The following is a 20,845-nucleotide window of genomic DNA, read 5'->3' on the forward strand; positions in this document are numbered from 1 at the left end:
ACTTAACGTTTGCATATTTTCTGTCAGTTCTTCTCAATACTGAGAAGTAAATTGTAAAAGCTTATTTTTGTTATTTGTATCACATACACTTTTTGTGTGAATGTCAAGATGCAATTGTAAAAACATTTTATTTTGAATCAGGACTGATAAGGTCAGAAGCTGACAAATGCTGCTCTGGTGTTGAGAACTCCAGTATGGAACACAGCGTCCATTCTGATTTTGAGGCTGCAGCAGCAGAGATAACATGGTTGCTCTTAGCAGTAGGAATTATTTCTGTAATAAATGTTTTTATTAAACAGACTGGGATCAAAGTCTTCAAAATACTCCTCTTTTTTGTTAAGATCTTCTCTTTATTAGGATTTCAATTACATTTCTGACTATTGTGGCACAGCTGTAGGAACACTTCTGGTATGAACCCAGTGTTAAAAACACTGTGAGGATTTTGATGTCTCAAACCAAAGGCTACCCGAATTAGAAGTATGATCTTGATGACTCTGCGTTAGTCAGCATTTAAAGATACATAGGGAAAATTCAAAGAATGGGGTTATAATTCGTATCTATTTAATATGTCAAAGCATATTCTCCTGTCTTCTATTAGTTTTTGGGTTAGGTGTTTGTGTACTGTTGTACTAAAAGATAGGGATGTATTTTTTTCTTCACAAAAGGATGTGGCTTTTGCTGTTTTCAAACACAGAATTTTATTTGAATTGTTTGCATGACAGGGGACATCAAATGCTAATTATTCAGACTGTTTACAATGTTTCAACCCATTCTTGCAGGCATCCTTCTATTTGGTTTTCTGGGATTCTTCACATGGTTTGAAATCACACAGTGCCTCTGATATCTGTCGTGCCATTTCACAATTGGAGATATGTGAAATAAAGAAACAATAATATAAAAAACTGTTTTCAATATCTTCCTCGGTGTCTATATGTAATGCAAGAATAAGACAGCATAGTCCTTTCTTTCAAGTGGCATGCAGTCTTTAACAGAATCCAGACTACAGAATGAGAGTGGGCAGTAGGGAGGGTATACCCACAGCATATACCTATGGCTTTGTTAAATTTGATGCATTTGCTACATCTTTATATTTCTTTTTCTTTTCTGTTTTTTTCAGTTACATTTTAGCTCTTTTCAAGACCTCAGTGGGATTTGTGAGAATAAAAAGGGAATTTTTTTTTTTAAAAAAAAGGGTGAAACCAGCAAAAATGAAAAATCTTCTGAGGGCAGAATGAGATTGTGAAAAGGCAACTGGTATAGCACAGATGGAAAGCAATGCCAGAGTTTAGAGGTGGAGGTGAACAGGGGTTGAATGCAGCATGCTGGAAGATGGAGCTAGATGGACACTGACACATGTTGGATATGAGCTGAATATGGCTGGTTCATGGCACTGGTCAATTCAGCAAAATTAAGTGAAACAATAATTTAAAACATTTTTGCCCTTCATCTGTATTTGCAATCACTTTTTGCAGACATTCTGATAAAGTTACTCAGTTTCTCTACATATTAGAAAATAAACTATGGAGGTTTTGTTTAGTCTGTAACATCATTATTATTCAACCTTTCACTTGAAGTAGTTTAATTTCATTCTTATCTGTTTTGACAGCTGAATCTTATCTTCTTGGTGATCACATTGTGCAAAATGGTGAAGCACTCAAACACTTTGAAACCAGACTCTAGCAGGTTGGAAAACATTAAGTAAGTGCTTTGTGTTCAAGTATGAGAACTGTGATTATTTTCTGATTGCTGAACTGATTGAAGGCTACTTTCCATTAGTAGCACATGCCATTCTCTCCCAGCAACTGCAGATGTCAATTAGAAGCAAACAGAACCAATCCTGCTTTCGTCACATTGTTTCTGTAATGTCACAAATGCTGGTCAAAATTAGATAATTTCAGCCTGGAAGTAGTGCCAAGAAACTGTTTCATGGAAATACCACTGCACTGTAGTAATTTCATTTGCATTTAAAATGCAGTTCAAAAATGATGTTCCTGTTTGCATGACTGATATGATTATATTAAGTTTATTTTGTTAAATGACTTTTTGATTTAAGGATTCTGAGCAGTTTCTACTCGTAATCCTGTTCTCCCAAGAGAATTGACTCTATTATTATTGTTAACTTGAAGATTATCTGCTGTTTTCATGCTAATTTAGCAAATGTTTACTTTATCTCGGTGCTGTAATGCAGTATCCTTTTTGCAGAGTAATGCAAGTGTTATATAATTAACGAGGTTTTGACAGCTCTTGCTTCTTTAGCTTATAGCTTTATGTTGTACTGAAGGTTCTTGTTATCAACACTGAAGGGATGGTGCAATTTTATAATACTAAGGGTTGGATATGAAAGGGTCTTAGAGATTTACTTTGAATTTTGAAAATGGCAAAGGGAGATTTTCACTAAGGCTAACATTGTGACTAGATGTTATGGATAGGTCAGTATCAGCTTCATTGCATGTTGCATGATGAGAGAGAGAGCTAATCTTTAGCATCTCTCTCTTTTCTTCCTTTTCCTCTTTCTGTCTTCTCATCCACACCAGTAATTACCGTGTTTGTGATGGCTACTATAATACGGACTTACCTGGGTAAGATAGAACCCTACATTAACAAATTTCTGGCATGACTTTTAACTTTACAAACTCGGTCAATATTGTGGATTGCCCTTAATTTTAATTAACTAGTTTTGAGATACCTGATTTGCTAAAGAATTTTTAACTATTATATGCCTTTATAATTTTAAATTGCTTGCCTCTGCATTTTGAATTTCCTAATTTTGACTTATTTTTATAGACAATTGAAAATGCTCTTATTAATTTCTGTTTCAATTCTGTCTAATAATTTTGTTTCTCTTTTCTGCTTATAATGCTTTCTAGCTATGAAGATAATAAGCCATTTATCAAGTAAGATCATTAGTTAGATGTGGAATTCACTGACTAAATTCCCTTTCCCTTTCATTCTGTGCCGTTCTCTACAGTTCCTTTTCCTTAACCTATTCATGATGGAATCTTTTTTACACTATTCTATAGAGCAATTTCCATATTTTTGCCACATTTCAGCAGAGTTTCTTCATGCAGAAGTTAGATCATCTAGCTTCAGTTTAGCTGAGTTTATCAGAGCATTAAAGATTTGGGCTCTAGGCTCTTAATCTGCTGTTTAACCTTTGTGTATTTGTGTTACATTATTTGGTGTCATTTAGCAGCACCACTGTTTAAAATCTATGCTGTGATTAGCGTCTAAGCCAGATTTATCAATCTCTTTTGTAATAGCAGATAAGGCAATGGAGTAGTTGGGGTTTGCACTATACTTCGACATTTCAAAGTATTTTTGACATCCTATGCAGTTCTTGAGAAAGTAAAAGGTCATATCTACTCTTGCTGTTTTCGCTGGAGACTAAAAGTACCAAATGGAATTGTTCTTTCTGTAATAGATGAAAGGTTAAACCCAAGGAATTTTTACAATTGAATATGAACTTAGTAAAAGTCAACTGAAGGAACTGAAATGTTAATATTGGATTTGGCAACATGCAGTCTTATAAGTAATGTTAGTAAAATTAATTTTCTTTTACAGATCCTGGGTCCTGGGTGCATTTGCTCTCCTGTGTCTTCTTGGCCTAACGTGGTCATTTGGCCTACTGTTTATCAATGAGGGAACAGTTGTGATGACGTATCTCTTCACAGTATTTAATGCTTTCCAAGGAATGTTTATTTTCATCTTTCATTGTGCCCTTCAAAAGAAAGTAAGTTACTGCAAACAGAGGCGTGTGCTCTATATGTCCTTAAAAATACCACATATATTTCGTGAAAAAATAGAGTACATTTTGAGAATAGGAGTATTTTGAAGAAGTTTAAGGAAGAGACTAGGATCGAAAACAGTTCTTGCTGCATGTGCTTCTGAGAGTCATTTAACTGCTTTTTGGCCTGCATGAGTTTAAAATGGATGCAGTATTTCCAACTTGGGCTTTAAAGTTTAGAAACTTTGGGACAAAAATACAGAAGCTGTATTTAACATTTGTGATGCGGTATGTATAATTTTGAATCCACAGCCAAAAGTCTTTATGCACTTATGAATCAAATCCTGCCTGCAGCACTGCAAAAAAAGGGATCTTTTACAGTATCAGCCCATCTCAGCCTGGAAACATTCTCGCAGATCAAGGCAAAGACTTCTCATGAGGTCCTATTAAGCTGCCACATAAAACTACAGGTGATAGGCAGGGATTATGCTGCGAGCGCTTGTTCATTACAAAATTAAGTCAGATCTGAAAAGTAATTTCACTGTGAACTTCAGCACACCTAAAGAAAAAGTAGCCATTAACTGCAGACAACTGGTAATGAGGGGAGTTTACTAAGTACACCAGCATGACTACTTGTTTTCAAACATTTGCCTCCCCCTGCACACCAATAGCTAAGTGCTCTTAGCTGGAGAAACTGGTATCCCCTGGCAACTACCTTCCCTAATGAAGAGATGCTCTAAATTAGTTCAGGCCCCCTTTGCCCAGATCTGCTGAATAGAGGGAAGCTCATAGAGGAGAGATAAACAGACAAGTGAGATGGAATTGAAGGACACAGCTAGGCGGGATCAGGTTTCCCACTCTCTCTCTGTGTCCCAGACTGAGAATGGAGAATGTTTTCATGCCTTAGAGATGCTCCAATGAAGGATAAAAGTAAAATGCTCATAGAAAGCACAGCAAATGAAAATAAAGAGTTGAGAGCAGAGGGGAAATGTGTACGTCAGAAAAAGCCCACCACAGACCATAAGATAAAATGCAGTAAGTCCGTTGTTTGGCAACACCCAACTTGCAATATTTAGGTTCTAAATATTTGTACCATTTTTAGGCAGGAGGCCTAGCAGTTATTAACTGCCTTTATAATTAGTTCACCAGAGAAATATTTAACTGATATTTATAAAGTGGTTAAAGATTCTTGGATAAAAGGTTATTACATAAGGGCAAAATCACATTCTTGTGTGTTCTCAGCTCTTAACAGTGCCAGTGTCTCGAGATTTGGTGTAGACAATGGCTTTCAGACATGTTTTGGGAAAAGATGTGGAAGACAGAATGGATTTTATCCAGAGGAAAATCGTATAGCTTTCATTTTGAGATAATAAAAACACACTTGGAGAGGAGAGTGATCATAAGAAAAGAGGGAAGAAATTTTCAAAATGTAAATAATTTCTAGATTAAGGTTTCATATCATGTTGCTTTTTTATCACTTGTGTTGGGCTTGAAAATAAAAAACAGATTCTATTTCTTTTTACAGCTATGCATTGTTTTTTTTTATTAAGTGGAGTCAGCAAAAAGCAATATTAAAATACCAGTCAAGTGTGAAAAAGCATAACCTGGAGCAATAAGATTTATACCTGGAAGAATGTTAAAGATGCCATTTAAGATTTTTAAGTTTCAGTGAGTTTGACTGGATATTATCTGATCCTCTGTCTGCATAGCTAATATAGTCTTTTTATTCTGTTATTACTAGTTGGTCACTAAATTGAACAGAGAAATAGAATTGTGAAAGTGAAAACTATTATGTTTGCAGTTCTGACGGGATGATAGTGCCGTTGTTTCCAACTATTTCCAACAAGCTATAATTTAGAAATAATGACAGAGGAACGCGCTGTAGTGACGGATAATGCACATTCACAGCAATATAGGCATTAGGCAAAACCAGCCCTGGAGGGTGGCATTTGGATGAAAATATAGTTCTGATTGCTATTGTCTCTACTATATAGTGTTCTGGAGCATTTAATATCCATTAATGGTCAGGAATGTGTTTTCTTAAGTGTTACAGACTTTCATTTTTGAGAATGTGAAGATAAAGGTTACAATTCTATGTCCAGGCCTTTCTGTTTTTCCTGTTTTCCTTTTTGTATGTGTGTTTTGTGCTGATATTGGTAGGAGTTAACTTAAAATATATATGATATTCTTTTAAATAGATGAGTTGTTGTCCTCTGGTGGAAATTAAAGCATTAACTATTCAAATTTTCCTGAACTTCATGGTTTATAGAAACACCACATTAGTGGTGATAAAGTTATTGGAGTATTGGCTTATGTAAATTCACAGTTAACTTTTTGCCTTTTTCCTTCCTTCATTTCTCAGTTTTACACACACACAAGTTTATTTCTGTGCCATATATTCTGTAGGCCAAGCAGAATTTACAGATTAGCTGAAATGTCACTTTTCAGAGGAATTTAGAAGTCTCATCGATGCACATGAGACTCCAGGATTATCAAGAATCTGGCAGAAGATTTGTGAATGTAATATTTGGCATCTTTACAAGTTTTATCCAGCGCGTCCTTTCACTGATCATGTTGCCAGGATACATGTGCTCTTTTGTGTTATTGAAAAATAAATAGCAATGTAGCAGTCATCAAACGTGAGAGAATTAAAAGCTCTGTAATATCATCCAGATTATTTCTATGACAGTATTAATGCACATTACAATGTTAATGCACATTACAAAACTAAAGTTTCCAGTAGCTCAATGGAAACAGAAGGTAAATCAGTGCAGGTCAAATACTAAAATTATTAAGCCATCAGAATAATGTTGTTCTGTTAGACAGAAATTTCATATACTTAACAAGTGTGTTCACATCTCTATGGTCAGAAGAGACAATAGCAAAGATTCTACTTTTTGGTCCTAAAAACAAAAGATGCTTAGTTTCCCAGCCTGTACGTTTCAACTCCTGGCTCTGACCTTTGCTGGTGCCCTACTGCTGCAGCTGCTGAGCTAGCGACTATTTGAGTTACCCAGAGTAACTTCATATGAAAAAATGCTCACAGTCCTTGCAGTTTAGACTAAATACAGTCTTCTTGGCATGCTTTCCTAAAAGGAGTAACTTAAATGGGAAGTACTGAGAAGCTCAAAGGCTCGTTGCCTCAGCCTTTCTTGTATGCCAAGATGGGAAGACAGGCTTTCTATGGCTTGTGCACCAAAAACTATTGCAAAAAATGACTATTTTCAGCCAATATTCCATTCAGGTAAACAACTGTATTAATCCACAATATGAAGACAAAACAAAAATAATCCTGTAACAACTCAGCAACAATTATTCATATATGTCTAAATGAAATACATGTATACTTCAGAAATAATTCAAAAATGCTGGCTAACCAATAATGCTGCCATTAAATAAGGCAAAATATCTAATTTTGCTAAAGGCCATCATTTCAGTAGGCAAGAATTATGTATTTGTTCAAAAAGCAGTTGAGTGTTGTCAGTGCAAGATTGATGTCTTTTTTGTCAATAGAGGTGTTTGACACTCTATTTTTTGCGCTAAAGTATTTTTTTTCTCCATAGGTACGTAAGGAATATGGCAAATGCTTCCGACATTCCTACTGCTGTGGTGGACTACCAACTGAGAGTCCTCACAGTTCAGTGAAGGCATCAACAACAAGAACAAGTGCTCGCTATTCCTCTGGCACTCAGGTAACAAAGATTTTGACAACATCTTTTAATTAACCTTATTTATAAAAAGCCCCCTGAGATCTGCTCCAATCAGAAGTACTAATTGTCTTCTCATTATTATCACTTAGGTAGCAAATACATAGTTCTGCATGCTAGAATTGATTTCTTTTTAAAGATTTTATTTTAATTTGGTCTAATGCAAACGCCTTATTTTTCTTATAATTATGGGCTGGTTTATTGGAAGGTTTATACTATCATGTTTCATCTAAATGAAATTTAATAAATTAGAATTGTAATAACAGAGGATGGAGCTTTGCTCTCTACTATAAGAATGGCTTACTTTAGTGCAAAATAAATGAGAATAAATAATAGTACACAAGTAGGAAAAAATCTTCTGTAACTTAATGCGCTCTGTCTTACTGCTTTACATTAACAGAGTCGTATAAGGAGGATGTGGAATGACACTGTGAGAAAACAATCTGAATCTTCTTTTATCTCAGGTGACATCAACAGCACTTCAACACTTAATCAAGGTCAGTCACTGGGAACATTTCAGTTTTAGAAGACAAATTTTTTACAGATTTTATATAATTTAATTTAACACAGAAGAATTGAAAAGAACGTGTTGAAAAAAAAAATCTGTAACAAATGTACTCTAAAAGCAGAGTTTTAAAGTCATCCACCAGCACATTTTAAAGCCATGTTCCCTCAGCTGGCCCCCTGATATAGAAGTTGAATTCCTCCATTCATGGGAGAGCATTTAAATAAGTTTCATCAATAATTTAACTTAAAAGCAAGATCATAATTTTGAATCTTTTCTAACCTTTATAGGTTAAATCTGAAACAGAAATATGAGTGCAGTAACATTTTAATGCATATTTGACTATGATTTTTAGGTGCAGAAATTTTCCCAGTGAAATCTAATTGATATCATTTCTATGCAAAAGATGTCTGTAAAGCATTTATCTTTTTTATTTCAAAGAGCATTGTATCTGTCATATGGGATAGGATCCAGATTTTCAGGCACAGAAGCCAAAACTTTAAGTTTCTTATCTTGATTAGACTTTGAAATCTGTAACTGCATTTTCATGTCCACTTAGAAGACGAGGATATTAATCAACACAGAATGTCCCTTCTTTTTTCTCCATTTTCCCCACCCCTTTTAAAAAAACAAAAACAAAAACAAAAAAAAAACAATTTAAGTAATGGAGGCGAAGAGTGTGAAAGCCAAGCTCACAGCCTATTGTTCCACTCACATCCCTAAGAGACAAACGTAGTTCTGACCAGTTCCTGCTTGGCTTAAAAAGTTTCAAACAGAAAATTCACCATTGTCAGGACTACTGTAAAACCCTTGTGAACCACAAATGGCAAATTTTCTCCCTTGTGCTTTTTTCAAGATTTGGTGGTGGAGACCTGTACTTAACTCATGTTTGCTTTGGAAGTAAAAAGCGTAGTATTTGGCAAAAGACAAGATTTCAAAAAGCATGATCCTACTGGCTTACAGAAATATCTAAGACAACTTGTGTGTCTTATTGTTCCCTCCTGAATCTTTATGTTCTTCTGGCAAAATTAATATATATATATATATCCTTAGTAGAAAATCTATTTCTTATTTCATTTCTTAAAAGCCCACAAATATGTTATAAATATAAAAGTCTGGGATTTCACCATAGGAGGTACACTTTGCCCATGCTACAGCTTCAAGTGGTTCAGAGCTGAGCACAGATCTTGGAGGCTTTTCCCTGCTGTGGAGCTCCAGTCTCATCACTTGAGATGCTCCACAATGGCTAAAAAAAATTAATTGATGCTGTTGTTATTCAATTACAATAATTCTGCTATCTCAGGGGTAAATACCTGTAAGAAAAGTTTAGTGATTATCTAGTAATTAGTGTTTTCTTTAAAATAAAAATCAGCACCTTAAAGTAAAAGAGAAATACTTTGGATTGGATAACAAATTTTGCATACTATAAATAATTCGAGATTGTAATTCAAATAACAATATTAAACATGGTACACAACAAGAAGTATTTCAGTTAGTTTTTCTTGTAGGAATTAGATTACCACTGAAAAAAGCTACAGTGAACCGTTTTGTAGTTGTTCACTGACACAAACTATCATTATCAGGCCCTAGATCTCTGCATCTTAGATTTTTCTGCTTCTGTACAGTACCAAGCATTAATATAGAATATAATATCACTTTTTCCATTGCCAAATAAAAATACAGTATATAGATATAGCTGGCTTATTACTTCCATTCTGATTTGTTGCTGTGCAGTGCAACACAAAAGGAAGTAGAAATTTAACTTTATTGTTTAAAGTAAGTTTTCTTTGTCACTTTTCCAGACAGCTTTTCTTTCAGTATCTAGAAGTCAGAGATTAACTGTCTTTTTAGATCTCAAAAGATGCTTTTTTTTTTTTCATTCTTTAAATGATGTTGCACTAACATTTAAACTGAGTTTTAAAAGGTCCGTTCATTCCTGTAGTATCATGCTTCGCATTACAGTGTTTGTGAACTGATTGTTTAAATAAATTTGTCATTCAAGAAATTCTTTTTTAAAACCTGGCAGATAAATTTGTAGCATGAATGTCCCAGGAGAAAATGTGAATGCTCTGATTTCTTAGAGCAAATATTTTGCTTTCCCCTCAGCATGCATATTTTTGCGTATACTAAGATATGCTTGCAGTTCGTCATCTACTCTGTGTTTGAAAACACAATTCCCTTCCACTCTCCGTGTGTTTGTCATAAAGTGAATAACAGCTCTGATCCTGTCATAAGAGATTTTTCAATACCTTTAGATTTAAGAAACTCAGTTCCCTCCATTCTGGACAGAAACATTCCGTGATACCATTTTAAAAGTTGCAGTAGCTTTATGTAGTACCTTGATCTCTACCCATTTAATTGCTATTCTTATGAACACCAATTTTGTGTACATTAGTAAATGTCACTCTCACCAGATGTTTACTTTGGGGATTTGGACAGCACCTGTGAATTACTGGAATCTAACTGTATTTTCCTACTCCCGTTTCAAACATATAGCTCAGATATACTCAGAAATTTTCATCTGCATTACATTTGACAGGTTCTACATGATTCATGATGAATAAAAATATTCTTTATTGAAACTGTCAGAATAAAATTAAAGAACTGACATTTTTTTCTGTTTCTTTTGCTTCAGGAATGACTGGCAATTACCTACTAACAAACCCTCTTCTTCGACCACACGGCACTAACAACCCCTATAACACATTGCTCGCTGAAACTGTTGTATGTAATGCCCCTTCAGCTCCTGTGTTTAACTCACCAGGTGTGCTTATACTTCCTGAATAAAACCGCTTTTCTTGGCTTGCTCCAAATCCCTTCTTTTCCCTAGGTAGAAACTCAAGTTGCAATACCTTAGCCATACATTCAAAATTTCTGTCAGTTTGAGAAATGCAGTATTACCAATGTCAGCTTGTAAAACTGCACTATATTATAGTAATGCCTTTGCCGTAACAGTATTTACCAATAATTATCCATGTTTTTAACACAGGTGGCATAAATCTTAATATACTATTACAGGACTGACACCACATGGTCCGAGAGTCCATCTTCAAGATATATATCACTTAGAGGTATCATGTCTATACAATGTAAGGTTGACTCTAAAGCTTGATGAGAAAAACCTGCTCACGGAACGGATTAGGTACTAAAGCAATGCAAGGCATCTTGACACCTTTGGATACCGCAGCATAGAAAATTGTATCCAGCGTCAAACAGATCTATAGTATAGTGCAGCTTTATGGTAGATCATTTCCTGTAGGAAAGTCATGAGATTAACAGTTAGAACAGTTTAGTTCTGTCAGCATAAAGGGTGTCATCACTTACCTAACATTTTGTTGTTACATCCTCTAGTTGCTTTTTTTAACTACAGTGCAGTTCATCAGTAAATATCTCGCAGTTTCTGTTAGATGAGTCGTTAAGATCACTTTAGTATTACTGGAACAATAAATCTTTGATAAAGAGCTCATGTTTCCAGATTTTATTTCAAGTTTCCTTTTTAACTGAACTGTAGTTTCTATTTTCATTCTCTTGTTTTCTTACTTTCCTTATGCTTTCCTCTAGCAACCTACAGAGAGACAAGTATGGGAGTAAAACTTAACTTTGCCTATCAAATGTAAATTTTTTCAGCATGATTTTTAATGGGCACAATTAAAACATAACTAGCGGTCATGAAGTAGACTCAGCGGGCAAGTGGTTCACAATTTGCAAATGAAATGTTTCCACATTCAAAAAGTACTTGCATACTGCTTTTTGGAAAACAACATGAGGTCTGTAGCAAACCCCATTGGTAACGGAAGTTATACAATGCTGAAATAATTTGCTGTTCAAAACCAAAGCAGTGTCAAGCAGAAACGCTTAACAATTTACTTATATTTTTACATTCCCACAGTAATCTTGCTACAGGCTATGGAAAGATTTCAAATAATTACCTGATCATGGGCAACAAAATTTGCCTCATCAAACCAATTTAAATATATTTTAGTATGCTTAACTCTGCAGTATATCATAGAAAACTCATTTTGGATTATCAGATACATTTTGGTATCTGCTTAGCAAAAGAAAAGAGAATTAAAATTATAGAATTAAATCACTTTCATGAGGGAAATGAATGCCAGCATGTGGTCCATGTGTTGTCTACTTTTATAAATGCCATATGTTCTGCACAGCTAAAATCCATTGCAAGAAAAAGCCTTAGAACATATATGAAATTGCAAAACTACAAAGTTGTTTAATCAAAGCTTAAGGAGACCTTTCAAACAACCTTCATCTCTGTTTAAATCAGTATACATGAAGAGGAGCTAACAGTAACAGAGTTACAAAATGATTTGCAAATTACTTCAGATTTATTCGGAAATTATTACTCTGCTTTCTAAAGTTGAAGACAAAACTCTTTCATGAGAAAATGCAATTACTTTTTAATTGAAAACAGTATTTTCCAGAGAAGATTGAATTTTCTAGGATAAGCTGCAGCTTTAATTATGCAAAAACAAACAAACAACAACAAAAACAAAAAATGTACAATCTTCTCCAAAACAACTTTTTTCTTATACTCCTCCAAGCCTTGCATATAATGCAGCAGCCTCACAGTGGTCAGTCTCATTTCAGTAGTCACTCCATTCTTTCTTCTGTAGATGAAGTGATTTACTAGGAATGCTCTAACCATCCAACTTTCCATGATTCAGACTGTTTATTTTCTTTCAAAGTTTTTTCTTTTCCTTTGCTTGAGAAGCACTGTGCTGTCATAGTTTACATGTCTTTGTGTCTGTAGGAAATCCTTTTCTTTATTGTGTTATCCCCCCTTACTACCACCAAAAACAAAAAGTCAAAATCAAAGACCTTAATCATCATAAGACTTCATTTTCTCCCCCTAAACTTATTTCATGTTTCTTAGCAGACTTACCCAATCTGTCATTTGTCCAGCAGCTACGAGATATCAGCCATGGCTGATTTCCTCTTCCCATTCCACAACTAATATTTATTCTTTGGTTTAATTTCTGTGACACATACTTACAGAAATTTCTAACATTTCCGCATTTGACTTCCATGCCCATGGTAACTGTGGGCCTAACTCTTAATTAACTATTCCAGTTCATTCAGCGCTGTCACTGTGACTGATGCAGACTGCAGGCAAACTTTGACCTTTAGAAGCCTGGGGCCATTGTTGGCAGACAGAATTAGTACAAAAAAATTACATTAAGTGGGAAAAGAAAAGCTGTTATTGCTTAGTAATCTAATTTGCTGAACCCTTGCTCTGACTAAGTTGCTGAGAAGCTCAGTAATTCTTCATCATGTTACAATAAATCATTTTACTTTCTTTTATATATCAGCTACTCTTAGGCCAGATAGCCTGAGCAGACAGACATGATGTGAGTTGTCCAAAGTGAGTCATTCCACCTGCTGTCTATCGTGTTGTTGGATGGTGCTTGTGGGCCCTGGTCCCTGTAGTGTGAAAGATGGCTGTCCTTGTTTAACATAAATTCTTTGTATTTATCCATTTTTTTTCATTCTTTTCTTTACCTCATCTCAAAAAAAAAAAAAAAAAAAAAAAAGGGAAAAATGTTAGAAACGTGTTAAAGTAGTTGCTTGCCAGTTATGTGGGTTTATGTTGTACATTTACCTTCAGTTATGTCTGTGATCTAATTCCTTTTTAATTTAGTGTTGTTTAGGACAAATTCTGTTAATTTTCTTTCTTCTAAATCATGGTGACGTACTTCAAAACATAGATGTTTCCAAACAAATTGCTTTGCATTACATATGCAAGGGCATGGAGTGAACAGTTCCTTGTGGAAGAGTCACAGAAATGACATTAAATTAAGAAATTAAAATGCCACTATTCCCCACAGGAAATGCATGTTACTATTGTATAAAGGCATCTTTCCTATAAGGCGTGCAACTGTTTACGTTTGGGAATGTTCAATAACCTAACTTTTCTCAAGTCCTACTTTCAAGTACAACTTTGTCCTGAACTACATTAAAGAATTTTGTTTAAAAAAAAAATGTGTTAAGCATATCAGGCAATAACCAGAACCGTCCTTTTCTGTTTCAGGACATTCACTGAACAATGCCAGGGATACAAGTGCCATGGATACTCTACCGCTAAATGGTAATTTCAACAACAGCTACTCTTTGCGCAATGGTGACTATAACGACAGTGTGCAAGTTGTAGACTGTGGACTAAGCCTGAATGATACTGCTTTTGAGAAAATGATCATTTCAGAATTAGTGCACAACAACCTGCGGGGCAACAGCAAGAACCACAACCTGGAGCGCACACTGCCAGCCAAGGCTGTGATCGGTGGGAGTAGCAGCGAAGATGATGCCATCGTGGCAGACGCCTCATCTTTGATGCACAGCGACACCCCTGGGCTGGAGCTGCACCACAAAGAGCTCGAGGCCCCACTTATTCCTCAGCGGACTCACTCCCTTCTGTACCAGCCCCAGAAGAAAGTGAAGACCGAGGGAACTGACAGCTATGTCTCACAGCTGACAGCCGAGGCTGACGACCACCTCCAGTCCCCCAACAGAGACTCTCTCTACACAAGTATGCCCAACCTCAGAGACTCTCCGTACCCAGAGAGCAGCCCCGATGTTGAAGAAGATCTCTCTCCTTCCAGGAGAAGTGAAAACGAGGACGTTTACTACAAGAGCATGCCAAATCTAGGAGCTGGCCATCAGCTTCAGATGTACTATCAAATCAGCAGGGGTAATAGCGACGGCTATATAATTCCCATTAACAAGGAAGGATGTATTCCAGAAGGAGATGTTAGAGAAGGACAAATGCAACTAGTGACAAGCCTTTAATAGTGTAGCAAAGAAATATTAAAGGCCATGTACAAGTATTAAAAAGACTTAATTGGCCCTGTGCAGGCTCCCTCGTATCTGCTTGAAGAGACAATTCTGTTGACCCTGTGGTTCTCCTCTGTAATGGGGATGACTGGACCTCGCAGTTCTGTGAATTTTTATAAAACAAAAACTTTGTATATACACAGAGTATACTAAAATGAATTATTTGTTACAAAGAAAATACCAACAAGGTATTTTAAGATATCTTCTGCTGCTGAATTTAACAAAATTGTGAAAAAAGAAATAAAACACTTTCCAGCCATTTTACTGCAGCAGTTTGTGAACTAAATTTGTAAATATGGCTGCACCATTTTTTTTTTCCTAGGCCTACATTGTATTATATACAAGGCGTAGGCTCTAAAATCCTGTGGGACAAATTTACTGTACCTTACTATTCCTGACAAGACTTGCAAAAGCAGGAGAGATATTCTGCATCAGTTTGCAGTTCACTGCAAATCTTTTCCATTAAGGCAAAGATTGAATACATGTCTAACCACTAGCAATCAAGCCACAGGCCTTATTTCATATATTTCCTCAACTGTACAAGGAACCGTTCTCATGAAAAAAATGGCTAAAGAAATTATATTTTGTTCTATTGCTAGGGTAAAATAAATACATTTGTGTCCAACTGAAATATAATTGTCATTAAAAATAATTTTAAGAGTTTGAAGAAAATATTGTGAATCGCTCTTGGTTGCACATATAAGCTGTTTTTCTTACACTCTGTTCATAGTACAGTAGTAAGTTTAAAATGCAAGTTCTGCCCGTTTTTCACTTATTTTTCACTGTAAACAGTGTTCTGCTTTGACAAGTTAGGTTTTGTTCTTTTCTTTTTTTAATTTTTATTGCCAAAAACATAATTTGGGGAGAAAATTGTTTTAGAAGCCAATTATGCCAAGCCTTGCACAAATTTGGTATAGGTAACAAAGATTGTAACTCAGTTCCCTGTTCATTCTTAACCAGGGTTGGGTGGTAAGGGGCAAAGGGGACACTGGACACTTCTCACAAACTTTCTCGTGAATAAAAGGTGCCTGTCCTTTAAAAAAATAAATAAAACATAACTATTACTCTTCCATATTCCTTCTGTCTATATTTAGTAATTAATTTATTTTATGATAAAAATCTAATGAAATGTAAATTGTTTCAACTAAATTCTGCTTTTTTCATCCCTTTGTGTAAACTTGTTAATAATGAGCCCATCACTAATATCCAGTGTAAAGTTTAACACCTGTTTGACAGTAAATAAATGTGAATTTTTTTCCAAATAGGTAAAATGTGCATTATTATGTACAAAGCATAATTGGCATCAGCAAGTCCTTTGACCCAGCTGTATCCTGCTTAGAATGGCTTCTTTACATTTTATGATTTAAGTGTTGAGAATACAACAGAAACTGTCTGTGTAGTGCTACAGAAGAGTTCATCTTTACTATTCATTACCTTAGTCACAATTAAATAGGATCAAATTCAGACATAGCAGGGTCATTGGGAAAAAGTACTGTAATTTCATATATTTACACAGTTTTTAAGTAGGCATATGTATTGAAATAAAATACCACTATCATAGTCTCAGCAACAGTAATTAGCAGTAATTATTATAGTGATGAAGATATATTCTTGTAGCAGGGAAAACGTAAGCAGCATTTGGGTAGTACTCAGAGTGCTATACAAATAATCAATCCATCACCGTTTTGAATTAGATAAATGAGCATGACTGCCCTCATTTCTATCAGACAGGAAAACTGCAGAAGGCAGTCCAAGATGTTATCTACAAATAAGTGGCAAAATTGGAAGTCTGAAATCTTTGTTTCCTTGGTTCCCAAGCCTCTTTCTGTCCCTCTAACACCAGGGCTTCTCACAGATCATGCCAAGGACTTCATTTGTTACAGCTTCCGAAAATGCTTTCCTTCATTATCACAGAGGCCACTGTTTCACGTGTGGACAGTGTGACTGAATACAGGCATGACAACAGCAAAAATTCATTTGAAAGCCTTATAAATTCTAAGTTGCTTCTAAACTGCTAGTATGTATAAAGCTCCATTAGGAATATATATTGATGCACGATAGTTTTGCATAGGTGCATTTTGAAAAAGTTTGGATTTCAAAAAAATTCTGGGGGCAAGAATTCCTGGTATTGAGACAGATCTAACTCTATAAAAAATACCTGGGTAAAGGTAACCTCATAGCTCAGATAACCTCAGTATATCTGTAATCAGGCCTGTGACTGTAGCAGTTATCACTGAAGACAAAGGCATCTTTACTGTATCCTACTGGTAGTTCTTGCCAGTAAGTTCCTTAATACTTAGAATTTACTATCTTCATGTCAAAGTCATTTAAAATTTAATCAGAAACTGTTTACTTCTGTGTAATAGAGATGCTTTAAAAAAATCTGAAGTCTCTGTGAAGTAAGGGTTTGTTCTGATTCAGGGTATACCAGCAGACAATTTGGAGCAAAATGATTCCCTTGGTCTGCCTGGCAACTTAAAAACATACCTGCTGCCTTCTACCTAGGAAATCACATCTTAGGGATTTAAACCCATGGTGCTCAAGTAATTACAGTACATGACCTAGTAACATCACCAGCTTTCAGCAGAATATTCCACCCTAATTCAAGCGAGTACTCCTTTGTGTCACATTGTCTAACTAGCAGTGGTGAAACTATATGCTGGAAGGTTTGTAGCATTGTGATACTAAAAATATAACCAATTGCAAATGTAACAAGTATTCATAAAATAAAAGAAAATTGAGCTGATGAACCTAAGATGAACCAGCTGAACCTAAGTATCACACCGGAATTCTTTTGTTAGCTTCTTTGTAGTAAAGATGTTGCTTTTTAGCAAGCCTGTTTTTGTTTTTTTTTTTTTTCCTTTTTATTTTTTCTTTTAATGTTTTGATAGTGAAATGTCCTGTGTTTAGCTAGCAGCTAGCAGGCAATAGCTTGCCAAATTTCTGTTGGTGTAACTTCTCAGTGTAGTAGATTACAATATAATTATATAGCCGACAGCTTATTGTAATTTCTTTGTGTTCTCTCTCACGTTCCTGCCATCTTGTCTTGGGATCAGAAGGACAGAAGAATTGAGAGGAAGAGTTCAAGAATGGCAAAATAATGACAGCAGAATTAATGGAAACAAGTGTTTGTCCAGGGTCACCAGTTAACCAGTTCCTACGATGGTGCCAAGGATATGCTGCTATTTTAGGCACTGTCTTTCAGAAGAGCTGTAATTTTCTTATGGCTAGTAATCTCCTGTTAGTATCAGTGTTAACCCTACTGGCTCCATCCAATTCTTCCTTGTAACTTCAGTCCAGTTATATTCCAGCAAAAGATTAAATGGGATGTGCATTTAGTGAACTGTTGTATAATGGTGCTATGCATTGTTTAATATAAAATACATCTCAATTCTACATAAGTGAACCATAACATGAAGAAATGCAACACTGGTAATACCTTTATAGTTAGAATTAACCTTTATCTGTGAACTCTACAATCCACCTTTGCTTCTTTTAAATTGGAAATGAAATTACTAATAAAGTTTACATACATTCACTTACATAGACAATAAAAGGTGTTTCAAATTGACGGAAGTTATGGATAAAATATGTGTCATTTTATGTCCTAATTTTTAAGGAATTTTTCTTTCTGAACTGAACAGACATTAACAGAATAACAAAAATAACTGTTCCCTGTATACTGTTATCCAGTTTTGCCTCAAAACTAACAAAGCCTGTCTTCCATAATTGATTATGTGACAACTTAGGATAAAGTTCTCTCTGAATGTAGCTTTTTAAAAATCAAGAGTAGCTACAGGCAGACAGCTATATATACACGTACACACCTTCACAGGAGTTTCAGCTCACACATTCTAAGGGATGATTGAGAGTGAGAAGCACTGGGAGACATCTGCAGTTCTTCAGTTTCAGCTCTGCTGTAGCCCTACAAAACACTTCAGCCCTTCAAAGAGGGAGCTCACAGTGAAACATACTTCAGATTTTTTTCAAATAGTTGGTGACAATTGACCTCCACATTTATGAAGGGCATTGCTACCATTCCAGGAAGCAAGGGGGTTGCAGCATGGGTCCATATTCATGGCTGCCTGGCATGCTGAGTCTCTACCCCAGAACTACACTAGAGGTTGGAATCCAGCTCCGTACTGAAGTTAGCACAGCCCTGGATGCAAGAGATTTGTGCCTCACGTATATAACCAGTAGGAATTCAATTAACGGATCCAGCTTGGTCATCCAGCTCTGGCAAAAAATCTAGAGTAAGTGTTCATTAGAACCCTGTCCATTTCAAGAAAGCTTTTTTTTTTTTTTTTTCCTTCAGTAAAATACTTCATGTGATTTTTAGAATGACAACTTCCAAATCCCTTTATTCATGCAGGATAAATTCTCAATGGTATTTCATTAATTCATGCCTAAGAGCATTAATATCTCTTCTTACTGTATTATGTCATCATTAATCTCAACTGCACCCCATCAACATTCCTGGCATGTGAAACAGATCACACCAATATGCAGACAGAGTGGGTAGCAGTGCTGCAGACAGCCACACAAGCCCCAGCTCAGCAGCAAGGAAATTTAAAGCACCATTCCATATAACAGACCAGCATGAAATCCCAGACTGAGGAAGTCACAGTGGCAGAAGTAACATTCAGAATAAGTAGTTTTAATCAAGAGAATCCTTCCAAAGCAAATTTGATCTAATTTTTAACCTTTTTTGTTGTTGCACATCACCTCTGCATCTTTGAGTAGGGGACCTGGTACAATGGAATTGCTGCACTGCAAGCCAGTCTGAAGCTTAGGCAGCAAAGCTGAGCACAGGAACACATAGGTACATTAAAAGGTCTGTTCACATCAACCTATATAGTATCTGCATGCATTGTTGTTTTATTTTTAAGGAGAAGTAAACTGATAAGAAACATTCTTTGAGAAAGCCATTCTAGCCTTGTAGAATAAGAATAGTTTTTAAATAGCTTAATGCTGAGTTTTCAGCCTCCAGATTGCTTAGAAGAGTTTCAAAGGTTAACAAGGTTTTCATGAAAATAATTCATTTTCACTCACTTTGAATAGCCCAGTTTGCTTTTTTCCTGCATTAGTGGGATAAATAGAAGTTGCTTAGCTTGCATTCTTCTTAGTACTCATTAAGTATTTCTATACTATCTCCTGCTACTCAACTCCTTTCTAAACAAGTTCTTATTTTCAAACTCCTTCTGTTTCAAAATCATTTAGTTGCCAGAATTACTCATTTCAAGAATGCTGTAAGAGGGAAGACAAGCACAAAATTATTCTTGGGTTGTTTTTGTTGATTTATGGGTGGAATTGTATTTTCTATTCTGTCCTTCTCAACTTCCCCACTCCTCATCCCACATGATATTTTCTTACTATCTATTCACAACACAATTTTTCCTACTAAGCTGATCATGGCAACATAAATAGTTACAGTTAATGTAAAATCCAGGAAAGCTTACAGGATACTTCAATTATTCCTTCAAAACTGTGTCCAACTTTATCAGCATTGCATTTCATCTGCTTCACATGGCCCATTTATTCACTTTGTTAACTCAGGTCATTCCCAATCATCCCTAGCTCTGATTAACTGAAATAATTCTCTGTTAAAAGAAAATGTTGCCACCTCTCAGATAGCATGCTCATCCCCCTCTTCAGATAGCATAAGTTTTAATACAGAGTGTTGGGGTATTATATCATTAGCCTATTGCCATTGATAAAGAAAACCTGACCATTTAATCCTGCTCAACCCCTTAATTTTTAACACACAACTACTTTAACTTCCCAAACTCTGTTCTGCTTTAGTAGCCTCTTGGTAGGCATGTTTTCACAAGAATTTTTCCTTTTAAAATCCAAATAAATTACATCAGCCATATGACTGGCTTAACTTCAGTGTATTAGAGAGGCACCATTTTCTTGCCCTGACTATATCCATCTCTTTCAGCACTGCTTCTTCTAAGCCACATGCTTTTTTTTTTAACCTTATGTATGTATTATGGCATATGGAGACCTCCCTGTCACACGTAAGGAGGGCAGTGATGTCTGAGCAAAAAGTACTTGCCTGAT

At 35.6% G+C, this 20,845-nt stretch overlaps 1 protein-coding gene across 14 annotated transcripts in view; it reads left to right on the forward strand.

Moving 5' to 3' along the window:
* ADGRL2 (adhesion G protein-coupled receptor L2) overlaps positions 1-18,353 on the forward strand; it is a 155,794-nt gene extending 137,441 nt beyond the window's left edge. For 4 of the 14 annotated variants that reach the window (XM_052667095.1, XM_052667096.1, XM_052667097.1 and 1 more), the window contains 6 exons: positions 1,607-1,698; positions 3,562-3,730; positions 7,288-7,416; positions 7,832-7,928; positions 10,572-10,700; positions 13,983-18,353. In XM_052667095.1, the coding sequence (XP_052523055.1) occupies positions 1,607-1,698; positions 3,562-3,730; positions 7,288-7,416; positions 7,832-7,928; positions 10,572-10,700; positions 13,983-14,737 (1,371 nt within the window). In that variant the 3' untranslated portion in view covers positions 14,738-18,353. Of the gene's footprint in view, positions 1-1,606; positions 1,699-2,534; positions 2,580-2,867; positions 2,895-3,561; positions 3,731-7,287; positions 7,417-7,831; positions 7,929-10,571; positions 10,701-10,925; positions 11,008-13,263; positions 13,317-13,982 lie in introns of all 14 variants that reach the window. The other 10 variants (XM_052667106.1, XM_052667108.1, XM_052667101.1 and 7 more) reach the window with 8 other exon arrangements.
* Positions 18,354-20,845: the final 2,492 nt, after the last annotated feature.

The sequence above is a fragment of the Tympanuchus pallidicinctus genome, unplaced genomic scaffold (assembly GCF_026119805.1).
Source record: "Tympanuchus pallidicinctus isolate F22 unplaced genomic scaffold, pur_lepc_1.0 scaffold7, whole genome shotgun sequence".
Taxonomy (NCBI): domain Eukaryota; kingdom Metazoa; phylum Chordata; class Aves; order Galliformes; family Phasianidae; genus Tympanuchus; species Tympanuchus pallidicinctus.